At 36.0% G+C, this 18,718-nt stretch overlaps 2 protein-coding genes across 4 annotated transcripts in view; both read left to right on the forward strand.

Moving 5' to 3' along the window:
- The first annotated feature begins 3,545 nt into the window (after positions 1–3,545).
- Positions 3,546–18,718, forward strand: part of LOC100247959 (embryogenesis-associated protein EMB8) — a 52,418-nt gene continuing 37,245 nt past the window's right edge. The window contains exons 1-4 of one of the 3 annotated variants that reach the window (XM_010666699.3): positions 3,546–3,924; positions 4,345–4,434; positions 6,300–6,361; positions 17,214–17,314. In XM_010666699.3, coding sequence (XP_010665001.1) covers positions 3,668–3,924; positions 4,345–4,434; positions 6,300–6,361; positions 17,214–17,314 — 510 coding nt within the window. In that variant the 5' untranslated portion in view covers positions 3,546–3,667. Of the gene's footprint in view, positions 3,925–4,344; positions 4,435–6,299; positions 6,362–17,213; positions 17,315–17,770; positions 18,562–18,718 lie in introns of those variants that run through there. The other 2 variants (XM_002266133.4, XM_059734618.1) reach the window with 2 other exon arrangements.
- Positions 10,050–10,873, forward strand: LOC104882635 (uncharacterized). The gene is made up of 2 exons (XM_010666698.3): positions 10,050–10,364; positions 10,643–10,873. Exons 1-2 carry the CDS (start codon positions 10,064–10,066, stop codon positions 10,678–10,680), a joined length of 339 nt encoding a protein of 112 aa, XP_010665000.2. The 5' UTR covers positions 10,050–10,063; the 3' UTR covers positions 10,681–10,873.

Genomic DNA, 18,718 nt, shown 5'->3' on the forward strand with positions numbered 1-18,718 from the left:
AAGAAAAATATGTATGTTCTTAAAAAAAATATGTATATTTTTCAAAAGGTGAATTGAAATCCTATTTAACCTTATTAGTTTCTAAATATTCATTTTTGGAACCTCAAGAATGCATTTGAGGCCTTCTCTCACCTTGATGGCCGATTTCAAAACATATGTATATTCTTAAGAAAAACACATATATTATTAAAAAAAATATGTACATTATTAACAAAAATAAGTACATTCCTTGTAAAGCTTATCAGGACCTCATTAGGCTCTATTATCGTCTAAATATTCATTTATGGAACCTCGTGAATGAATTTTAGCTCCTCCTAACTCAATGTGTATAAGTTTGCTTGTGAAAACTTTTAAATTAAATCATTCTTTAATTACTATGGAAAAGCACTATGATCTTTTTTAAATGTTCCACATGCTTGTATAGGCAATTCCAAAGCATTTATAATGTGTACTAAAAAGATATAAAATTTATTCTAACCTCACTTATAAATTAATAGTCAATTCCTAAGCCTCATTTGATATGAATAACTATCAATCTTAATTAAAAGATATGTTTGTTTTATATTACAAGATTTATAATGATTGTCTTCAATACCTTCCTTTCTTTCAATTATATTTTGTATACAACGGTGACAAATATACAAAGCATAAACCATTGATGGGACTAGAAATAAAGAATATTGAAAGAATCATATGTTTCACATTAATAGGAGTGTACAAATTACACTTTTATAATTATAATTACTTGATAACTTTTCTCATGTTTTTTGTATGAACAATTGGAAATAGGTCATACATAATAACATCATTGCATCTTAGATTGTAGACATCAAATTCAAATTTTGCTATATTAAGTAATGTGACTATGTGAAATTATTCAAAATACGATCATTTGAATGACCCATACCCATCCATAAGTATGACCATATATTTAGTCTACTGCAGCAACACTATTTTCTAGAGATAAAGTTGTTGATTTTTTAATATTGACAAGTCATTGTATGAGAAGTAGATTGGTTTTGTGCATGAAAATATATAATTAATCAACATTGACATATGTACATCCTAAGCTCTCCTTGTTTTTGTTCTTGATTAATGTAACACAATTTAGATAAGTTGGTTATCAAGAAGTAAACATTCAATTTAAAGGTAAAAGTAAATAAATAAGCATTTTCGTATGCTTGGTTGTTTCATCTCTTTAGTAATACATGTATTTCTTTTTTCTTTTTCCCTTTTATGAAATTAGACTTTTATATTTAATGTTTATTTGAATGGAAGAACATGTGAATATCAGTCATTAAAGTGTATGTTTGAATAAGTTTCACCAAAGTATATATTTTGCTAATAAACATATATCTTTATGTAAAATAATCCATATGAACAACATAAAATCAAATTATGTTTATAGCAACCACCTTTAATACGATAATTTATTTATTTATTTATTTATTTTTATTACAGGTTTCGTCTCATTCACTCAAATTTTAAAACTTAAATAACGGTTTACTTTGGGAACAAAAGGTCGACCTCTATTTTGCCTACTACCCATATCAAACAAAATCAATATTAATGTTCAAAAGCCAACCTTGAGACAATGTGTCAGCCTCTATTTTACTTATTGCCCACATAATTCAACCTTAAGACCCAATCTCCTTTACTACAATTATTTGCTTTTGTATTTTAATATAGGTTTGACCTCATTCACTAAAAATTGAAGACTTAAATAAGGAAAAAAAAGATTCGAATATAGTTGCAAAATACATCACAAAACCACTATTTGGTTTCCCAAAGATTCATATATTCAATTTTCAGAAATTGGAAACTTAACATTTAAAAATTCTTAAATACCGGAAATTAATAAAGATGACAAAAGCAAAATTAGATTTTCCAAACATTTATATATTCATTTTCCATAAATTGAAAACTTAAACTTAAAACTCTTATATTCTCAATATTGAATTCCAAAAATTCATACATTTAATTTCCTAAAATTGAAAGCTTAACACTCATATATTCTTAATACCAAATTCTACAAATCAATAAACATCACAAAACCAAAAATTCGCTTTTCTAAGATTCATATATTCCATTTCCACAAATTGAAAACTTAAAGCTCATATATTTTCAACGCCCAATTCCAGAAATTCGATTTCCACTCATTCACATAAACACCATCAAACTAGAAACACTTTTAACTCCTTATTGGGAAAATCTATGTCATTCGATCAATGACGTTTGAACTTTTTAATTTAAATTGTTTAAGTATATATAGTAAAATCTAGAAAATTAAATGAATATAGGATATAAAGAAGTGAAATTAATACACAAAATAATGAGATCAATATATAAAATAATAAAAGTTAGTATAAGATAATGAAATCAATATATATATATATATATAAATAAATGAGACTACACATGACATACAAAATAATAAGATTTATGTATAAAGTAATAAAGTTCCCTTTGTATATGTATATAATACCATCAATCAATGAGACAACGTTTGTACCTGGTATTACTTTATTAATGACGCATTTTAGAGTCAAACTCTATCATGTTATCTATCGTATCTCTAATGATTAACATTGTTATGAACTTAATCTCATATCATGTATTGTAAGTAGGGATGTCAACATGGTAGATTTAGGACAATGATCTCCATCTCAATGTACAACCTTCTAGACATGCCCCACCATAACTATTTAAATTTATTTCTATTACTCTATAATAATAATAATAATAATAATAATAATAATAATAATAACAAGAACAACAACAAGATAGTGTGGAAATAAAATTTTCTCATATATGTCTCCTCATAGAAAATTTTTATTTTTATTTTTAAAATTTTTATAATTTTAATTAAGTAAAAAATAAATATAACCTATATAAGAATAAATAAATATTATGAATTTTTATAATTTATTTTTTTTGAGGTATATATATATAAAATTGGGCCAAGTGGGGTAAAACAATGTAATACTCAAACTCATTTCAAATTTGACCGAGGTTTTATCACTTATCATTATTCTAAACTGGGGTCATGGGGAACACTTGTGGCAAAAAAAAAAAAAAAAAAAAAAAAAAAAAACTCATCCCTAATTGTAAGTTGCGAGATAAACAGCATAATTAAGTCTGCCAAATCGCAATCACTAGAAAACAAAATTGTACTACAATATACCACACACTACCTCGACCTTCCACTACCATCCACCATTCAAAGAGGATGGAAGAGGCTAATTCTATGGAACAAAAGCTGGAAACACATCGGCCATTGCGTGAAAACGCATCTCAAGTTGGATCTAGGATGATTGTAATAAAGACTAGTATCCAAATATTCCCTCAAATATAATCAAAAGCCACTAGAGGTACTACATTTCTTTCAATTATGGTAATCCTGCGATGAAGGGAGAAACATAAAAGCATGAAACATATCCTCAAAAGTCGAAGCACTTATATATACGTACGTATGTAACTTTTGGCATGGGAGTAGTGCAACCAATGACTGGCCCACATTTTTTCCATATGTAACTCATTGTGGCCCATTCCTAGTCTGTCTCTCACCTGTCTCTCACCTGTCTCCTCAACCACCCTTTGCATTTATGAATTCTCCCCCTCCAACTCTTCCTTCTCATTCCACTTCTCTTCATACCCGCAGGCAGCCATGGATGCCTTCCATCCAACACCAGCCTCACTCTCTCCCTACAAGCTTCTTTTCAGGGCTCTCTCTTCCATACCCATTTCCCATTATTTCTTGGCTTCCCTCTTCTGCTCTCTCATTTTTCTCTATCATTTTCTAGAATTCCATTTCCTTGAGGATGTCTTTTCTGGGTTGAGAGGGAGTCCTGTTTCTTTGACCTTCAATTCCCATTCTCAGATCTATGAAGGGGTTGTTTCCAAGTGTAAGATTCTTCATGGAAGGTGATAGTTGTGGGATTATTGGTGGGTTGGTGTGGAAGTTCGGTTCCTTGTGCTCTGTTTAGTTGCTCAGAAATAGATGGAAAATTAGTTTTGGTTCCGTGTAATTTTTATTTATTTATTTAGGAAAATGAAAATGGAAACGTGGAAAAACAACTATTTTCATGTTATCAGCCGGAAATTTTGGAATGCTCTTTTTAGTAGAAAATTAAATCTGTTCTTTATTTTTATTATTTATTTATTTATTTATTTTAATTTTAATTTTTAGAAATGGAAATAGAAAATTAAACTTTTTTCAGCTATAGAAGACAGTTCTCACTTTTTTCTTTTTTCTTTTTTCTATGGGGGGGAGACCAAGCAGAGCATTGATAGAATTCATTTGGGCTATGTTGATTTGTTTTTGTTGATATTCAAATATTTCAGGTATTTGGCAACTCCTTGGCTTTCAAGTCCTCATTTTCAGACTGCTTTTCTGAATTTCTTTGGGAGGCCTCCTGTTGTCAACTACAGAAGGTGAGAATTTCCTTTTTCATTTGGGTTCTAGATATTTCTTGTTATCATGTTCTTATTCTTTTCAATCATGGCATCATGTTTCCTAGAAATGCATTATTTCAACTCGTCAATGTTGGTTACAGATTTAGGGCATAAAGAGTAAAATAAATGAAAAAGGTGAGAATTTCCTTTTTTTTCAAATGATTTTTTTTTTATAATTGGTTAGCAAAGTGTTAAGTCCATCAAATGTTGACATTTAGGCCCTTTCTTTTATTTATTTATTTGCAATGCACATGGATGAACTGATTTAGTGGATCTAGGAAATCTTATGGTGTATGTTATTTGCTTGCAATGCAGCTTCAACCAATTCAAACATGAGTGGAAAGTAACTCATAACTTTGTCGGGATGCTTTAGATTCAAATTTTACTTTTCTTTGAACTCTTTTTTATTTAATTTTATTTATTTTTGGATAAATAAGGACTAAGGTTGAATAGATGGAGGTGCAGTTTCAATAAAAATAGGAGTATAGGTAAGGGAATACTGACCACATCCATTAGTGGATTTATCATGGATTGGATAAGCAGGGAAGGATGGAATATTGAAGTAGGGAAGGATGGAAAGCAAACACATAATTCATTGCCAAAAAAGAATGAAGATACAAATATAAATGTGCTAGGCTTCTAGTAGTAAATTGAGAAAGATATACAAACCAAGGTTGAAAAAGAGTACTTAGAATCCTAATGCATTACTATGCAGTCTAAAGGATGGAAGGTCCATTTGAACCTCACTAACAGGGAGGTGCCTTACTTTGGCAGGGGATCTGTTTACTGGTTGTAGGATCAAGGCCTCTAAATTGAGAGGGTGTTAACTCTCTAGGGAGATCCAAACTTAATGAATCTGAACATCCCATCTCCAAGTGCCTTTCTTCCCCAGAGACACTTGAGAGATAACAACTGCTGCATCCTCTTCTACAAGAAAGCTGTTGAATTCTTGTGCCTTCTCCATAGACCTATCAACAAGGAAAAAATCTCTACTTCTATAGTCAATGTGATCTCCAACCACAACCCCAATTCCCATTTGCTTATAATTCCCCAAGAGCACCCACCGAAGTTAAGCTTAAGACCTTCAAATGTAGGAGGATCCCATACTGGCAAAACTTTGCCTTGAGACGACCTTCTTCCTTTGCACACATCTTTCTAATCAAGCATAATCTAGCTAATAGGAATGTCACTGAACTCTTGGATAAACTATACCAAAGAGGAGGTAATGTTTAACATCCTACAAGGACTCTAGGACCATTTGTTTTTGAAAATTTTGCCATTCCTCTCCATCCAAATAACCCACAACATGGAGAGCATGGCACCTTGCCATACTACTCTACCTGTTTGGCTTCGCTTGATACCTTTGAGATCAAGACCATCAGATCAAAAAAACCTCCCACTGGAGCTGAAGACAAACTTACTAATTTAAAAAGTCTATTCCACAACCCTAGGATGATATGTGATGAAGGAAAGATGATTGGACTTGCCGTAGTCTGAGCACATAGCTTGACAGAGCTGGTTAGGTCCTGATCTGCAATAAATTGTTGGTATTTGCCTTTTTACTAGTCATTAGCCAAGGAGAGCATCTGATTAGAGGGAAACTTTGGCTTTCCAGATGAAGATATCTGGGCAGCAAGATAATAACAATCAGAAAGGTCATGACAGGCCTAGGAACCAAAGTCCAGACCATCTCTCTTGATTGGAAACCAAAATAGTCTCTCAGTGCATCAATCTTTTAAAGCATTCATTATTTCTTTTTATGTCAAATTATATAAACATCACAATTAGTCTCTTGAAATTCATTTTGGGCCTTTTACCTAACAAATATTTCTGCATATTCTCAGACAGATATTTCATGCTTCTGATGGTGGAAGTCTAGCTTTGGATTGGCTACTGCCTTCTGATGGTAAATAGACAGAATTTAATATTATTAATGATTCCTTCTCTCTTTATCTCTCACATGTGCAAGTGAATGCCAGCAGGAGGGCAATGAGCATGTAGGCATGTGCTTTCCATTTTTCTCTTTGGGTTGGTATATTTTGTAGTGGTACATCTTTTCACACCTTCATCGTTAACCTACTTGGAATTCTGTCAACCATCAGTCTTTTTGGTATGCTATCTTTCTATTATATATTTGGTTTACATGCAGTATATGTATAGATACTATCATACTACTAATGCAGCATTGTGCAGCCATAAGTTTTCCTGGTGATAACTCCTTTTTTGTGTCAGGGAAAAACATTCCTTTCAATTCTGGAAATGCATGTATCCTTCAAGTCATTTACTTGTCACTAAGATTTATGTAGTTGTTAAGCGGAAATTGTGTCAATATTGAAATGAATATTGTTATAGCTCGCTTGGTTTTTAGTTTGTGCATCTGTCTTTGATTGCTGATGTTTTGAATTGTATTCTGCGTTCCATTTCTTTAGTATATATTATTTTTTTTTTTCCTTTTGGAAGGATATCTCATACTTCCATTGTTTCTTATTGAAAAAAAAAAAAAAAATTCCTTGGTGGGGATTGGAAGGCATCTTTGATATAGTAAATAGACCCTGCCCACTGGGGTCATGAGGCTGGCTTTAGGAGGGGGTGCTTGATTCTTTGAGGTTATCTCAGATTAATTCAATTTAATTAACAGCCTAGGATTATATGTCTTATTCAGTGAGTTCAAAGTACACTGATAAAATAAATTGTGGAAATGCATATAAATATGTACACTGATTTACATGGAAACCCTCAAAGGCAATTTATCCTTTGAGGAAAAGACCATGGGACTACCAAAGTTTGCTAACTAATTTACTAGGTTAAACAAAGGAGTATGAGAATACAGAATGAATCCTCTTGCAACCAGTCTAGGTCCACGATTCTCAATCTTCATGAATCCTTTTGCTCTTCACAACCTTACATTGTGCTGATGTTGACCAACTTGAAATTTGTACTGATGACCAACTTGAAATTTGTACTGATGTCCTTGTATTAATTTTGAATACCCTATTGAAGTCTTGATTTTTCCAAGCAAAGGTGGAACTAGGTAAAAGAAATATCATTCATGGGAGGAGTGCTTTCCAAGGGAGAAGTTGCTTTATTATTGTTAAGGTTAGAGAGAAATAGGAGAGAAAATAATTCTTTTCTTATTTCCTCTAATGTCTTGATACAAGGCTATATATTGAACAAATTTTTTGACTCTAGAATCTAAACAAGGAAATAATGAATCTAACAAGGAAACAAATTAATTCTAGCAAAATTTTAGGATCTACATAATATTGTACAACTATACAATACTTAACTGTGGAAATTGTATTACATGGTCAACAACCTAATCTTAATTCTTCCAACACTCCCCCTCAAGTTGGTGCAAAGGTGTTTTCCATTCCCAACTTGTCAATCATTTGTTGAAAAGCTAAACTTGAGAGTCCTTTAGTGAGAACATTGGCCAGCTGATTTGTAGTACATATATATGGCGTTCACACTTGGCCACTATCCAACTTTTTTCCTTTATGGAATATTTGTCAACCTCTATATGCTTGGTTGGTCATGATGGATTAGGTTATGAGCTATGTTGATGGCAACTTTATTGTCACAATACAATATCATGGGTTCTTGAAATTTTGATCTTGAGATCCCTAAGTATGATCTTAATCCAAAGAAGTTCACAAATACTGTGTCATAGCCCTAAATTTTCTATATTATTGTCTTCAAACAAGGAAGGAAACAACTTTTTCAACATAGAAAATGGAGGATGTCCTAAACGTCTATGCCGTAGCCAAACTTGATCTTTCCTCTCTTGATAGGTAGTAGAAACCAAGCCTTGAGACCCTAGACTCTTATTCACCATATTTGCTTCCAAGTAGCATAGCCATCTTTTAATTTAGCATGCCCAATCATCTTATCCATGACAAAGTCCTAAAAAATGCAACTAGTGGACATGAATACAACAAAACAATTTAGTTCGTTAGTGAGTTCTCCTATGGACAACAAATTGTAAGATAGATTTGGAACTTGAAGGACAGATTTTGGAGATAACATTAGTGATATTTGGACACTTCTGTTTCCAACTATAGGAGAAAAAGATCCATCGACCACTTTGTTTTTTTGTTTTCCCAAACCAGGAGAATATGTAGAAAAAATTCTAGAGGAGCTAGTCACATGGTTTGAAGCACCTGAATCAATGATCCGTATAATATGATGGCCATTTTTGGAGTTAACTAAGACATAACTATTACTTGATTGAGCCATGGAGTGAGAACCTGAAATTGGAACTAAGTCCGAGGTTTGGTTCTTAAACTGGTTTAATTTCTTAGATTCTCAATGTTGCTTTGGCTGAACATCGTAGCCTCTTGAGAATCCTCTACTGTCAAAGGACAGCTTTTGTTAAAGGACAGCTTTGCTGTCCACACTAGGACAGCTTTGCTGGTCAAAGGACAGCTATCAAAGGACAGCTTTGTTGTCACACTTCCTTCCTTATTTTAGCCCACACTTGCTGTCCACACTTCCTTCCTTAATTTAACCCACCCTTCTCTCCTTATTTTAGCCCACAATTGTTTCCTTATTTCTTCATTTATTATTTTGTACAGTTAACATATATTATTTGACAGATTATAGTTTACATGTATAGGGCTAGAATCATACTGGAATTTATTTGCTTTTATTTGCTTTCCATGTAAAGCATCCTTGTAAAGTCTATATATAATATACAAAACTCAAGGCCAAGGTATTCGGTCATTCACACGATATTTTGACATGGTATCAGAGCAAGGTTGCTAATTTTTCTTCCCTCAAATTCTTTTCTGTCTTTTCGGTTTCGGAAGTGCCTCTCGTGTCTTTCGGTCAAGTCTGTGTTGATCACTTCGTGGGTCAGTTTTCTTCTGGGATTTTTTTTGGTCAATCCTTTTGTCTCGGGTTCTATTTATTTTCTATGGATTCCGCACCTCTGTGTGTTAAGTTTACAGGCACAAATTATTCTACCTGGGCATTTCAGTTTGAATTTTTTCTCAAGGGAAAAGACCTTTGGGGTCATATTGATGGCACGGATGTTGAAAAACCATCCACTTTTGAAAAATCTCAGGATGTTGGGTTTTCTCCTTCATGGGCTGTGCTTGATGCACGCATCATGTCTTGGCTTCTTGGTTCAGTGGAGCCTCATATTGTCACCCACTTGCGGCCCCATCGCTCCGCTCAATCTATGTGGGCTTATTTGAAGAAAGTTTATCATCAGGATAACGATGCTCGTCGCTTTCAATTAGAACATGCGATTGCCATGTTTCAACATGGTAGTCTTTCCATCCAGGACTACTACTCGGCATTTCTGACTCTTTGGCATGAATATGCTGATTTGGTTACAGCGGATGTTCCTATTGCCGCTCTCTCAACTATTCAGGCTATTCACGCGACTACCCGGCGTGATCAGTTTCTTATGAAACTACGTCCGGAATATGAATCTGTTCACTCCTCTTTACTGAATAGATCTCCTGTTCCCTCTCTTGATATTTGTTTTGGTGAGTTACTTCGCGAAGAGCAACGCCTTAGTACTCAAGCTATTTTGGAGCAATCTCATGGCAGTTCCAGGACGACAACTGTAGTTTATGCTGCCCAAGGACGCGGACCACCTATGCATTCTAAAAACTTGCAGTGTTTTTGCTGCAAGGAATATGGGCATATTGCTGCCACTTGCCCTAAGAAGTTTTGTTCTTATTGCAAGAAGAAAGGTCACATTATCAAAGAATGTCGTATTCGCCCCCAGAATCGTCAGGCCCAAGCATTTCAGACTTCGGTTATTGTCCCTCCTGTAGCAACACACGACTCTCCTTCAGCTGCGTGCTCTGTTCCTGCACCTCCTGCACCAGATTACTGCACCCCAGAAATGGTGCAACGGATATTAATTTCAGCATTATCAGCAATGGGGTTTCAAGGTAACAATTCTACTAAACTCTGGTACGTGGACTCGGGGGCCTCTAATCACATGACTAATAATCCCACCGCTTTGTGTCATGTTCGGCCCTACGCTGGTCAATCTTCCATTCAGACTGCCAATGGCAGCTCTTTGCCCATAGCTGCTATCGGCGATGCCTCTTCTAAGTTCACTGATATGTTTCTTGCCCCTCAGCTTTCCACGAATCTTATTTCTGTTGGCCAATTAGTTGATAACAATTGTGCTGTTAATTTTTCTGGTAATGGTTGTGTTGTGCAGGACCAGGTAACGGGGAAGCCGATCGCGAAGGGACCTAAAGTGGGGCGCTTGTTTCCACTATTTTTACCTATTCCAGATTTTTCTCCACGTTCTTCTATTAAGTCTTTTGCTTGTAATAATGTTTCAGATCTTAGTATGGTGTGGCATCGTCGTTTAGGCCATCCCAATACTCAAATCTTATCTCATGTATTGAACTCTGATTTACCTGGTAATAAGGATCGTTATTCTTTATCTCTTGAGTGTGATTCTTGCAAACTTGGTAAAAGTAAAACTCTTCCCTTCCCTTTGCATGCAAGTAGAGCATCTCACTGCTTTGATCTTATCCATAGTGATGTTTGGGGACCTTCCCCGGTTAGTTCACATGAGAAATTTAAATATTATGTGACTTTCATTGATGATCATAGCAGATTTACTTGGGTCTACTTTCTTCGCTCTAAATCTGAGGTCTTTTGTACTTTCACTGAGTTTTTAGCGTATGTTGACAATCAATTTTCTACTTCTATTAAGACATTACGCACAGATTCTGGTGGTGAGTATTTGTCTACTGAGTTTCAAGCATTCTTGGCTTCTAAGGGTATTATTCATCAACGTTCATGTCCCTCTACTCCTCAACAAAATGGAGTTGCCGAACGCAAAAATCGTCATCTTTTAGATGTGGTACGTACTCTCTTGTTAGAATCTTCTGTTCCATCCATGTTTTGGGTAGAGGCTCTAAAAACTGCTACTCACTTGATTAATCGTTTACCTTCTCAAGTCCTACATATGGAGTCTCCCTATTTCCGCTTATTTGCTAAGCAACCTAGTTATGATCACCTTCGTATTTTTGGTTGTGTATGCTTTGTTCATTTACCTCCTCATGAGCGACATAAATTATCTGCTCAATCTGTTCGATGTGCTTTCTTGGGATATAATATGTGTCAAAAGGGATTTGTTTGCTATGATCCTACATTACATCGTACACGTATTTCTAGGAATGTTATTTTCTTTGAAAATCAACATTTCTTTCCTGTATCCTCTTCTACTGTGTCATCCTCTTCTACTGTGGTCCTTCCCTCCTTTGAGCAACAGTTCTCAGATCTTCATCCAGTTAGTTCTTGCTTTCAACCAGGTATTGTGTATACGAGACGCTCCCGCCCACAGTCTCTTTCGGTGGCTCACCCGATATCTGATCCTACCACGCTCCAGATGCAGTCAGTTGCAGCACCTTCAGTACGTCGCTCTTCTCGAGTGTCTGTACCTCCGAATAGGAAGAAATTGCCGCTCTAGAGGCCAATCACACTTGGGACATTGAGCCCTGTCCTCTCACTATTGTTCCTCTGGGTTGCAAATGGGTTTACTCAGTCAAGGTCCGATCTGATGGAAGTTTGGATCGTTACAAAGCTCGGCTTGTTGCACTTGGGAATAATCAGGAATATGGTGTCAATTATGAAGAGACCTTTGCTCCTGTGGCTAAAATGACTACTGTTCGTACGATTCTAGCTCTTGCTGCTTCCAGTGATTGGCCATTACATCAGATGGATGTAAAAAATGCTTTTCTTCATGGGGATCTTAAAGAGTGTATTTATATGAAGCCACCCCCGGGATTGTTTCCCTCTCCGACTTCACATGTGTGTAAGCTTCGTCGCTCTCTTTATGGTCTCAAACAGGCTCCGAGGGCCTGGTTTGAGAAATTCCGCACCACTTTATTACAATTTTCATTCAGGCAGAGCAAGTATGACACTTCCTTGTTTCTTCGGAAATCAGACATGGGTATTGTTGTTCTTTTGGTTTATGTTGATGATATTGTGATCACTGGTTCCGATTCTGCTTTACTTGGTCAGCTCAAAACTCATCTCTCCGAGTCCTTTCATATGAAAGATCTTGGACCTCTCACATATTTTCTTGGTCTTGAGGTGCATCATAGTTCCTCTGGTATTTCCCTCAATCAACATAAGTATGCGAGTGACTTGGTGGCTACAGCTGGTCTACAAGGGGCTACTTCTGTTGATACTCCCATGGAATTAAATGTCAAGCTTCGCAAAGAGGAGGGCGACTTACTTGCTGATCCCAGTTTATACAGGAAGTTGGTGGGTAGCCTTGTTTATCTCACCATTACTAGACCGGACATTTCTTTTGCTGTACAGCAAGTCAGCCAGTTCCTTCAGACTCCTCGTCATCTTCATTTGGCTGCTGTTCGTAGGATCATACGCTATGTTCAAGGCACTTCTACTCGTGGCTTGTTCTTCCCTGCAGGCAATTCTACTCGCCTTGCTGCTTATAGTGATGCTGATTGGGCAGGTTGTGCGGATACCCGTCGCTCCATCACTGGTTGGTGTGTGTTCTTAGGAGATGCATTGATATCTTGGAAAAGTAAGAAGCAAGACAGAGTCTCTAAGTCATCTACGGAATCTGAGTACCGGGCGATGTCTCTTGCTTGTTCTGAAATCATTTGGCTTCGAGGTATGCTTGCGGAGTTAGATTTTTCTGAGACCGATCCTACACCTCTCCATGCCGATAATACAAGCGCTATTCAGATCACGGTCAATCCTGTCTATCATGAGCGCACAAAGCATATTGAAGTGGACTGTCACTCTATCCGTGAAGCCTTTGAAGCTCGTGTTATCACTCTTCCACATATTTCCACCGACTTACAAATTGCTGATATCTTCACCAAGGCTCTCCCTCGTCATCGACATTGCTTGCTAAGTAGCAAATTGATGCTTGTTGATCAACCTGCATCAATTTGAGGGGGGCTGTCAAAGGACAGCTTTTGTTAAAGGACAGCTTTGCTGTCCACACTAGGACAGCTTTGCTGGTCAAAGGACAGCTATCAAAGGACAGCTTTGCTGTCACACTTCCTTCCTTATTTTAGCCCACACTTGCTGTCCACACTTCCTTCCTTAATTTAGCCCACCCTTCTTTCCTTATTTTAGCCCACAATTGTTTCCTTATTTCTTCATTTATTATTTTGTACAGTTAGCATATATTATTTGACAGATTATAGTTTACATATATAGGGCTAGAATCATGCTGGAATTTATTTGCTTTTATTTGCTTTCCATGTAAAGCATCCTTGTAAAGTCTATATATAATATACAAAACTCAAGGCCAAGGTATTCGGTCATTCACACAATATTTTGACATCTACAGCAGCTGTTTGGTGGGCTTCTCCAGAATTTGTTGTATGGTGTCCTCCTTTGTTGCTAACTCCCTTTAAGTCTTGAGGTTTCCCATGCAATTTCCAGCATATCTCTCTAATATGTCTTGGTTTATGGCATTAATCACACCATAATTTATCCTTGTTCACCATTCTCTTGCTTTCTCCCTTATATTTTCCTGCAAGAGAAGGGGGTTTAGAGACCGCTAAAGCTGAATTTTTAGGTATAGGATTCCTAGAATTTCCAACCATCAGTTCCTTATGACTCTCCTGCCTTTGAACTTGGGCAAATGCTTCATCCATAGATGGAAATGGTTCTCTGCCTAATACTTAACCACTGGCCTGATCAAGCTCTGGATTAAGACCTACCAAAAATTAGATACACTTTCCTTTCCATTATTTCTTTCAATTTCTTTGTGTCAGTAGCTGATTCTATCTCTAGGTTCTGATATAAATCTAGTTCCAACAACAACCCTTTGAGAGTATTGTAGTACTCTGTAACAGTTGAGGACCCTTGCTTGGTGTTAACAATATGCCGTTTCAACTCAAATATTTAAGAAGAAACACCCACCTTGGAGTAGGATTTTGACACTGCTTCCCAAATGTCTCTGACAGTAGGTAGCAACAAATAGGCTTTGCTGATTTCTGGTTGCATTGAGTGGAGCAGCCACGGCATCACCATAGAATTTTCTGCATCCCAAACTTCGTATTTCAGATCATTCTCTGTTGGTGGTTTGGTAGTCCCCATCACATGCTTCATCTTTCCCTTGCTCTTCAAGGATATCTTTGTTGATTGTGACCACTCCATGAATTTCCTCCCATTCAACTTGGAAGTGGTGATTTGAAGGGTTGGATTTTAATTGTGGATGGAAGCTTGATTGAAGGATGACATGTTGATTGAGGTAACAAACTTGGATGTTTCAGGATGAAGGATAAAGGCAGATCGAATAATGGTGTAAAATGGGTTATGTAAAAATCAACCAATGCCAAAAGTGATAGCAATAAAGGGTAACCCATATTACAAGTGTACATAAACAACATAGATTTCGTCATTTCTTCAAAATGATTCATTCATCCTATGATATAAAGGCAAAAGCCTCAATAAGACCCTCAACATGAGCAAAACAACATCTAGTTAGCATCATATGTAAAGCTCAAGCATCAATCTTAGTAAATGTCTCCTGACCTACATCTAAGAGGGAAAAGGATAGGGTGAATTAACAACTCAATAGGAGAGCTTATAATCATCCCATGTATATCCATAAAAACTTGAATCAAATTAAAACAAACATATAATAACATGGACTGTAAACTCTTTTATATATTTATATATATATAATCATAAACAAATATGCACTAATGATAAATATGCATAAATGTTGTAGATGGTTCCATCTCTGCTTTGCCTCATCCATTCTCTCACATATATTGAGTTGATAATTCTCAACTAATGTACATACCATTTATCCATGCACCAAAAGTTGCTCTATCATAACAAATGAGTATTTTGGGACTACCACCTAAGGACAAGTCATATCCCATGTCTTTTGGGACTAATATCCAAGGGCAGGACCAACCCCATGTCTTTTGGGACTAAAACCCAAGGGCATGACCAACCTCGTGTCTTTTAGGACTAAAACCCAAGGGTAAGACCAATCCCTTGTCTTTAGGGACTAAAACCTAAGGGCAGGACTAACTCCATTCACCCACATTGAAGTATCTTCCTTAAGGGCTTTAAGGATTTTCACTCAATGACTCACAGTCCCACATAAACAATATATCCAAATATAATGCTACAACTTCTCATAGATACTTCCCACTGTCAATTTGTCTTCTGGATATTATTGGCCATTGTTCTATACCCATTCTTGCAATGTAACCATCCCATGAACCATCTCCACAATACTGAAGTAGTGATTTCTCATACCAATACATGTCCAAACATCATCACAACATTTTAAAAATGCAAATACAATAAGAACACCATGGCACATTAAAATATTTCATAAAATCATATTGGACATATGGGTTCTCACAATGGTTTAGGAAAAGAAAACAAAGATGCACAATAGAATGATATAAAGTTTCCTACCTTACATTGACTTCTTGTATGTAGACTACCACCCTTAATTATTACAAGGAACTAAAATAAAACAATAAAATTTAAGTTTCCCAACCATAAATATAAAGACTACACAATTATGGTTTATCACATTTTTCCTTTTTGTTAGTTTCAACAGTTTACTGTTTGTAATTTTGTTTTCACATTCTCTGCTCTACATGTGTACAAGTTTGAACTCAAATTAAGGTGAGTGCATAGGCTTCCCCATGCATCCCTATATGCCTCAATAAATTAGCATGCTGTAATTATTCTGATTATTCCTACGCCTAATCAATTAGCGTCTCCAAGTGCACAAATAAGCCCAAATAAATCACATAATTCATCAACTTATTTATTATTAATTCAAACTATCTTTGATTTTATTAATTAAAACAAACTACACAAGTATGCCTATTGCTTCTTCCTTTAAAAGATACTTAAATTAAAATACTTAAAGCCTTAATTAATAATTAAGACATGATTAGAACTAATTAAATTCAACTTTCAAACATACTTCACCATTTATTTGCATCAAGAGATTGTTTGGAATTCAAATATACCACAGCACTAACCTTTCTCTCCTTTCTCCTTTTATCTCCTTCACTTTCTCTTTCTAACTTCTCTCTTTAAGCTTAGCAGCTTTCTGCAGAGACAGGCTGCAAATGAAGTGTGTCAACCTTTTTATATAAGGCCTAAAAGCAAGCATGATGTGGCAAGCTCTAAGGCTACCACTAACCTATATTTTCCAAATTGCACTTCAGTCCCCCTACTTGTAGCTTTTTGTGCTTTTACACTTAATCAATAAGTCCCTCAAGTCCTCTTAATTAAAATTAACCCCCATGGAGCTAATTCACAAGGTTAAGCTACTAATTAATTGTAATTAACCTTAATCAAGTTTAACTCATAATTAAACATGATTGTTGTTAAACTAGTTTTAACCTCTAATTAAGCATGTTTAAGATTTAGTACTAAGATAATTGTTATTATTTATTTAATTACTACTAGGTATTACAAAATCTAACAAGGAACTATACAATACCTAACTATGGAAATTATATTACATGGTTGACAACCTAATCCCAATTCTTTCAACAACTACCTTGAAAGCTTTTTCTGGATTTTATTTTCATATTTACAAGTGAAACTTCTTGTTCCTGGAACCTGGCTATATATGCTTATTGAGTTAGCTAGGTGGCTACATGTGCATATTGAATTTGACTTCAATATTTTCAATGTTGTGTATATGTTTTAAGTGAGATAAGAGAATAATGGCTTGGGTATTGATGCAGTAAACCATTGATGTTTTCTGATTTGGGGATCTGTTTATTCTACAGTTCTGAGAGGTGCTTTTCATGCGAATAATGCCATTTCTAAAGATGACACAACGCCTATTGTAGTAGTAATTCCTGGCTTAACAAGTGATTCTACTTCTGCTGTAAGCTCAATATTTATGCCATCATGTTCTTGAAATCATGTTTCTTCCTGATTTAATTGCTGTTTCTAAACTTACAAAGTTTATATTATACTTATGTTTTAGTTTAATTTTTTGACTCAATCTACTACAGGTTAAGTTAGCTTGAAAAGTAATATCAAAAAACCTGAAAAGTAACTCATGAACTATTCTGTATCAAGCATGTATCTATTATTGGTTCACTCACTATCTTTTCTATACCAGTTGAATGGTGTAGTATTAGATGGTTGGCCATTTTTTTTTTTTAGTTTTTCAGAAGAATCCATTCTATTCCTAGGCCAACCTTCTTGCCTGGGACCTGAAAGAGCTAGTCTAAAATCAAATCTCATAGAGCTTGTAGCAATCATATGACTGACTAAAGCTGGAGAAACTTGAAACCCAGAGAAGGGCTCTGAATCCAAGATTGAACATTGCATGCAGGTTATTGAAAGAGGGGGACATTGATCAGGATCAACAGAAGAGCCAAATCCAAACCATATTAGACAGGATCATTTCTTATGTCTTCTATGAGTGGGAAATATGGGACCATTCCTTTGCAAACAGTCAGAAAAATTGAGAGATAACTGAAAGGGTGCCAAAGATACTGCTGAGAATTTGAAAGCCTGTTGAGAAATCCAAGGAAAGGAAGACCACTTTGAGGAAAGCCAAAATTACAAATGAAAAAAGTACAAACAAGAATCAGAAAGATCTACATGGAGCCTGGTTCTTTCCCAAAGTACAGAGGTTGAGATCAGTTCTTTCACAAGTTCAAGGACGACATATTGGCATTGATTCAGAGGCTGAGGGAAGGGGCTTGATTGACCTTTCCAGAGGAGGTCTTCACCAAAGTTTTCAAAGGCGTTTGTGAGGCGCGCCTTGAGGCGCGCACTGAGGCGAGGCGCGGCGAAAACGCCCTGAGGCGTTAAAAATAAAACGAAATGCTTGAAAGGCGTACGCTTTTCCGGTGAGGCGTGATTGAGGCGCGCTTTGATCGCGCCTTTCACGCTCCAAGAAGAAGGCGTACGCTTCGTCGGATTTGACGTGGCAATGAACAGAGAGTTAAAAAAAGCCCTAAGTAAGCCCTAAAACCCGACTCTCGACTGAAAACAAGCCCAAAACGAAACCCTACCTCCAACGACTCAAGCGGCGACGGAGTGCTCACCCCTCGGCGGCGACCAATCGCAGTGCGTCTTCTCCGGCAGCCGGCGGCGATCACTCTCGTACATCTCCAGGTATGTTGCGAACACCCTCTGGTTTCTCCCTCTTCGTTTCCCTCTCCGCAATCCACACGGGCTTCATCTCGGGTTTTCATCCAATTTTTTTTTTTTATTTCTTTATTTTATCAAATCAATTATATATATATATATCTATCTCCTATTTAAATTTTAA

This window comes from Vitis vinifera, chromosome 18, assembly GCF_030704535.1.
Source record: "Vitis vinifera cultivar Pinot Noir 40024 chromosome 18, ASM3070453v1".
NCBI lineage: Eukaryota > Viridiplantae > Streptophyta > Magnoliopsida > Vitales > Vitaceae > Vitis > Vitis vinifera.

Excerpts from the sequence above, each read along its gene's own strand:
- LOC104882635 (XM_010666698.3), top strand. The coding sequence starts at position 10,064 with ATGCATTCTAAAAACTTGCAGTGTTTTTGCTGCAAGGAATATGGGCAT. Across the intron at positions 10,365-10,642 it reads ATCAGCAATGGGGTTTCAAG|GACCAGGTAACGGGGAAGCC; the intron begins GTAACAATTCTA and ends TGTGTTGTGCAG.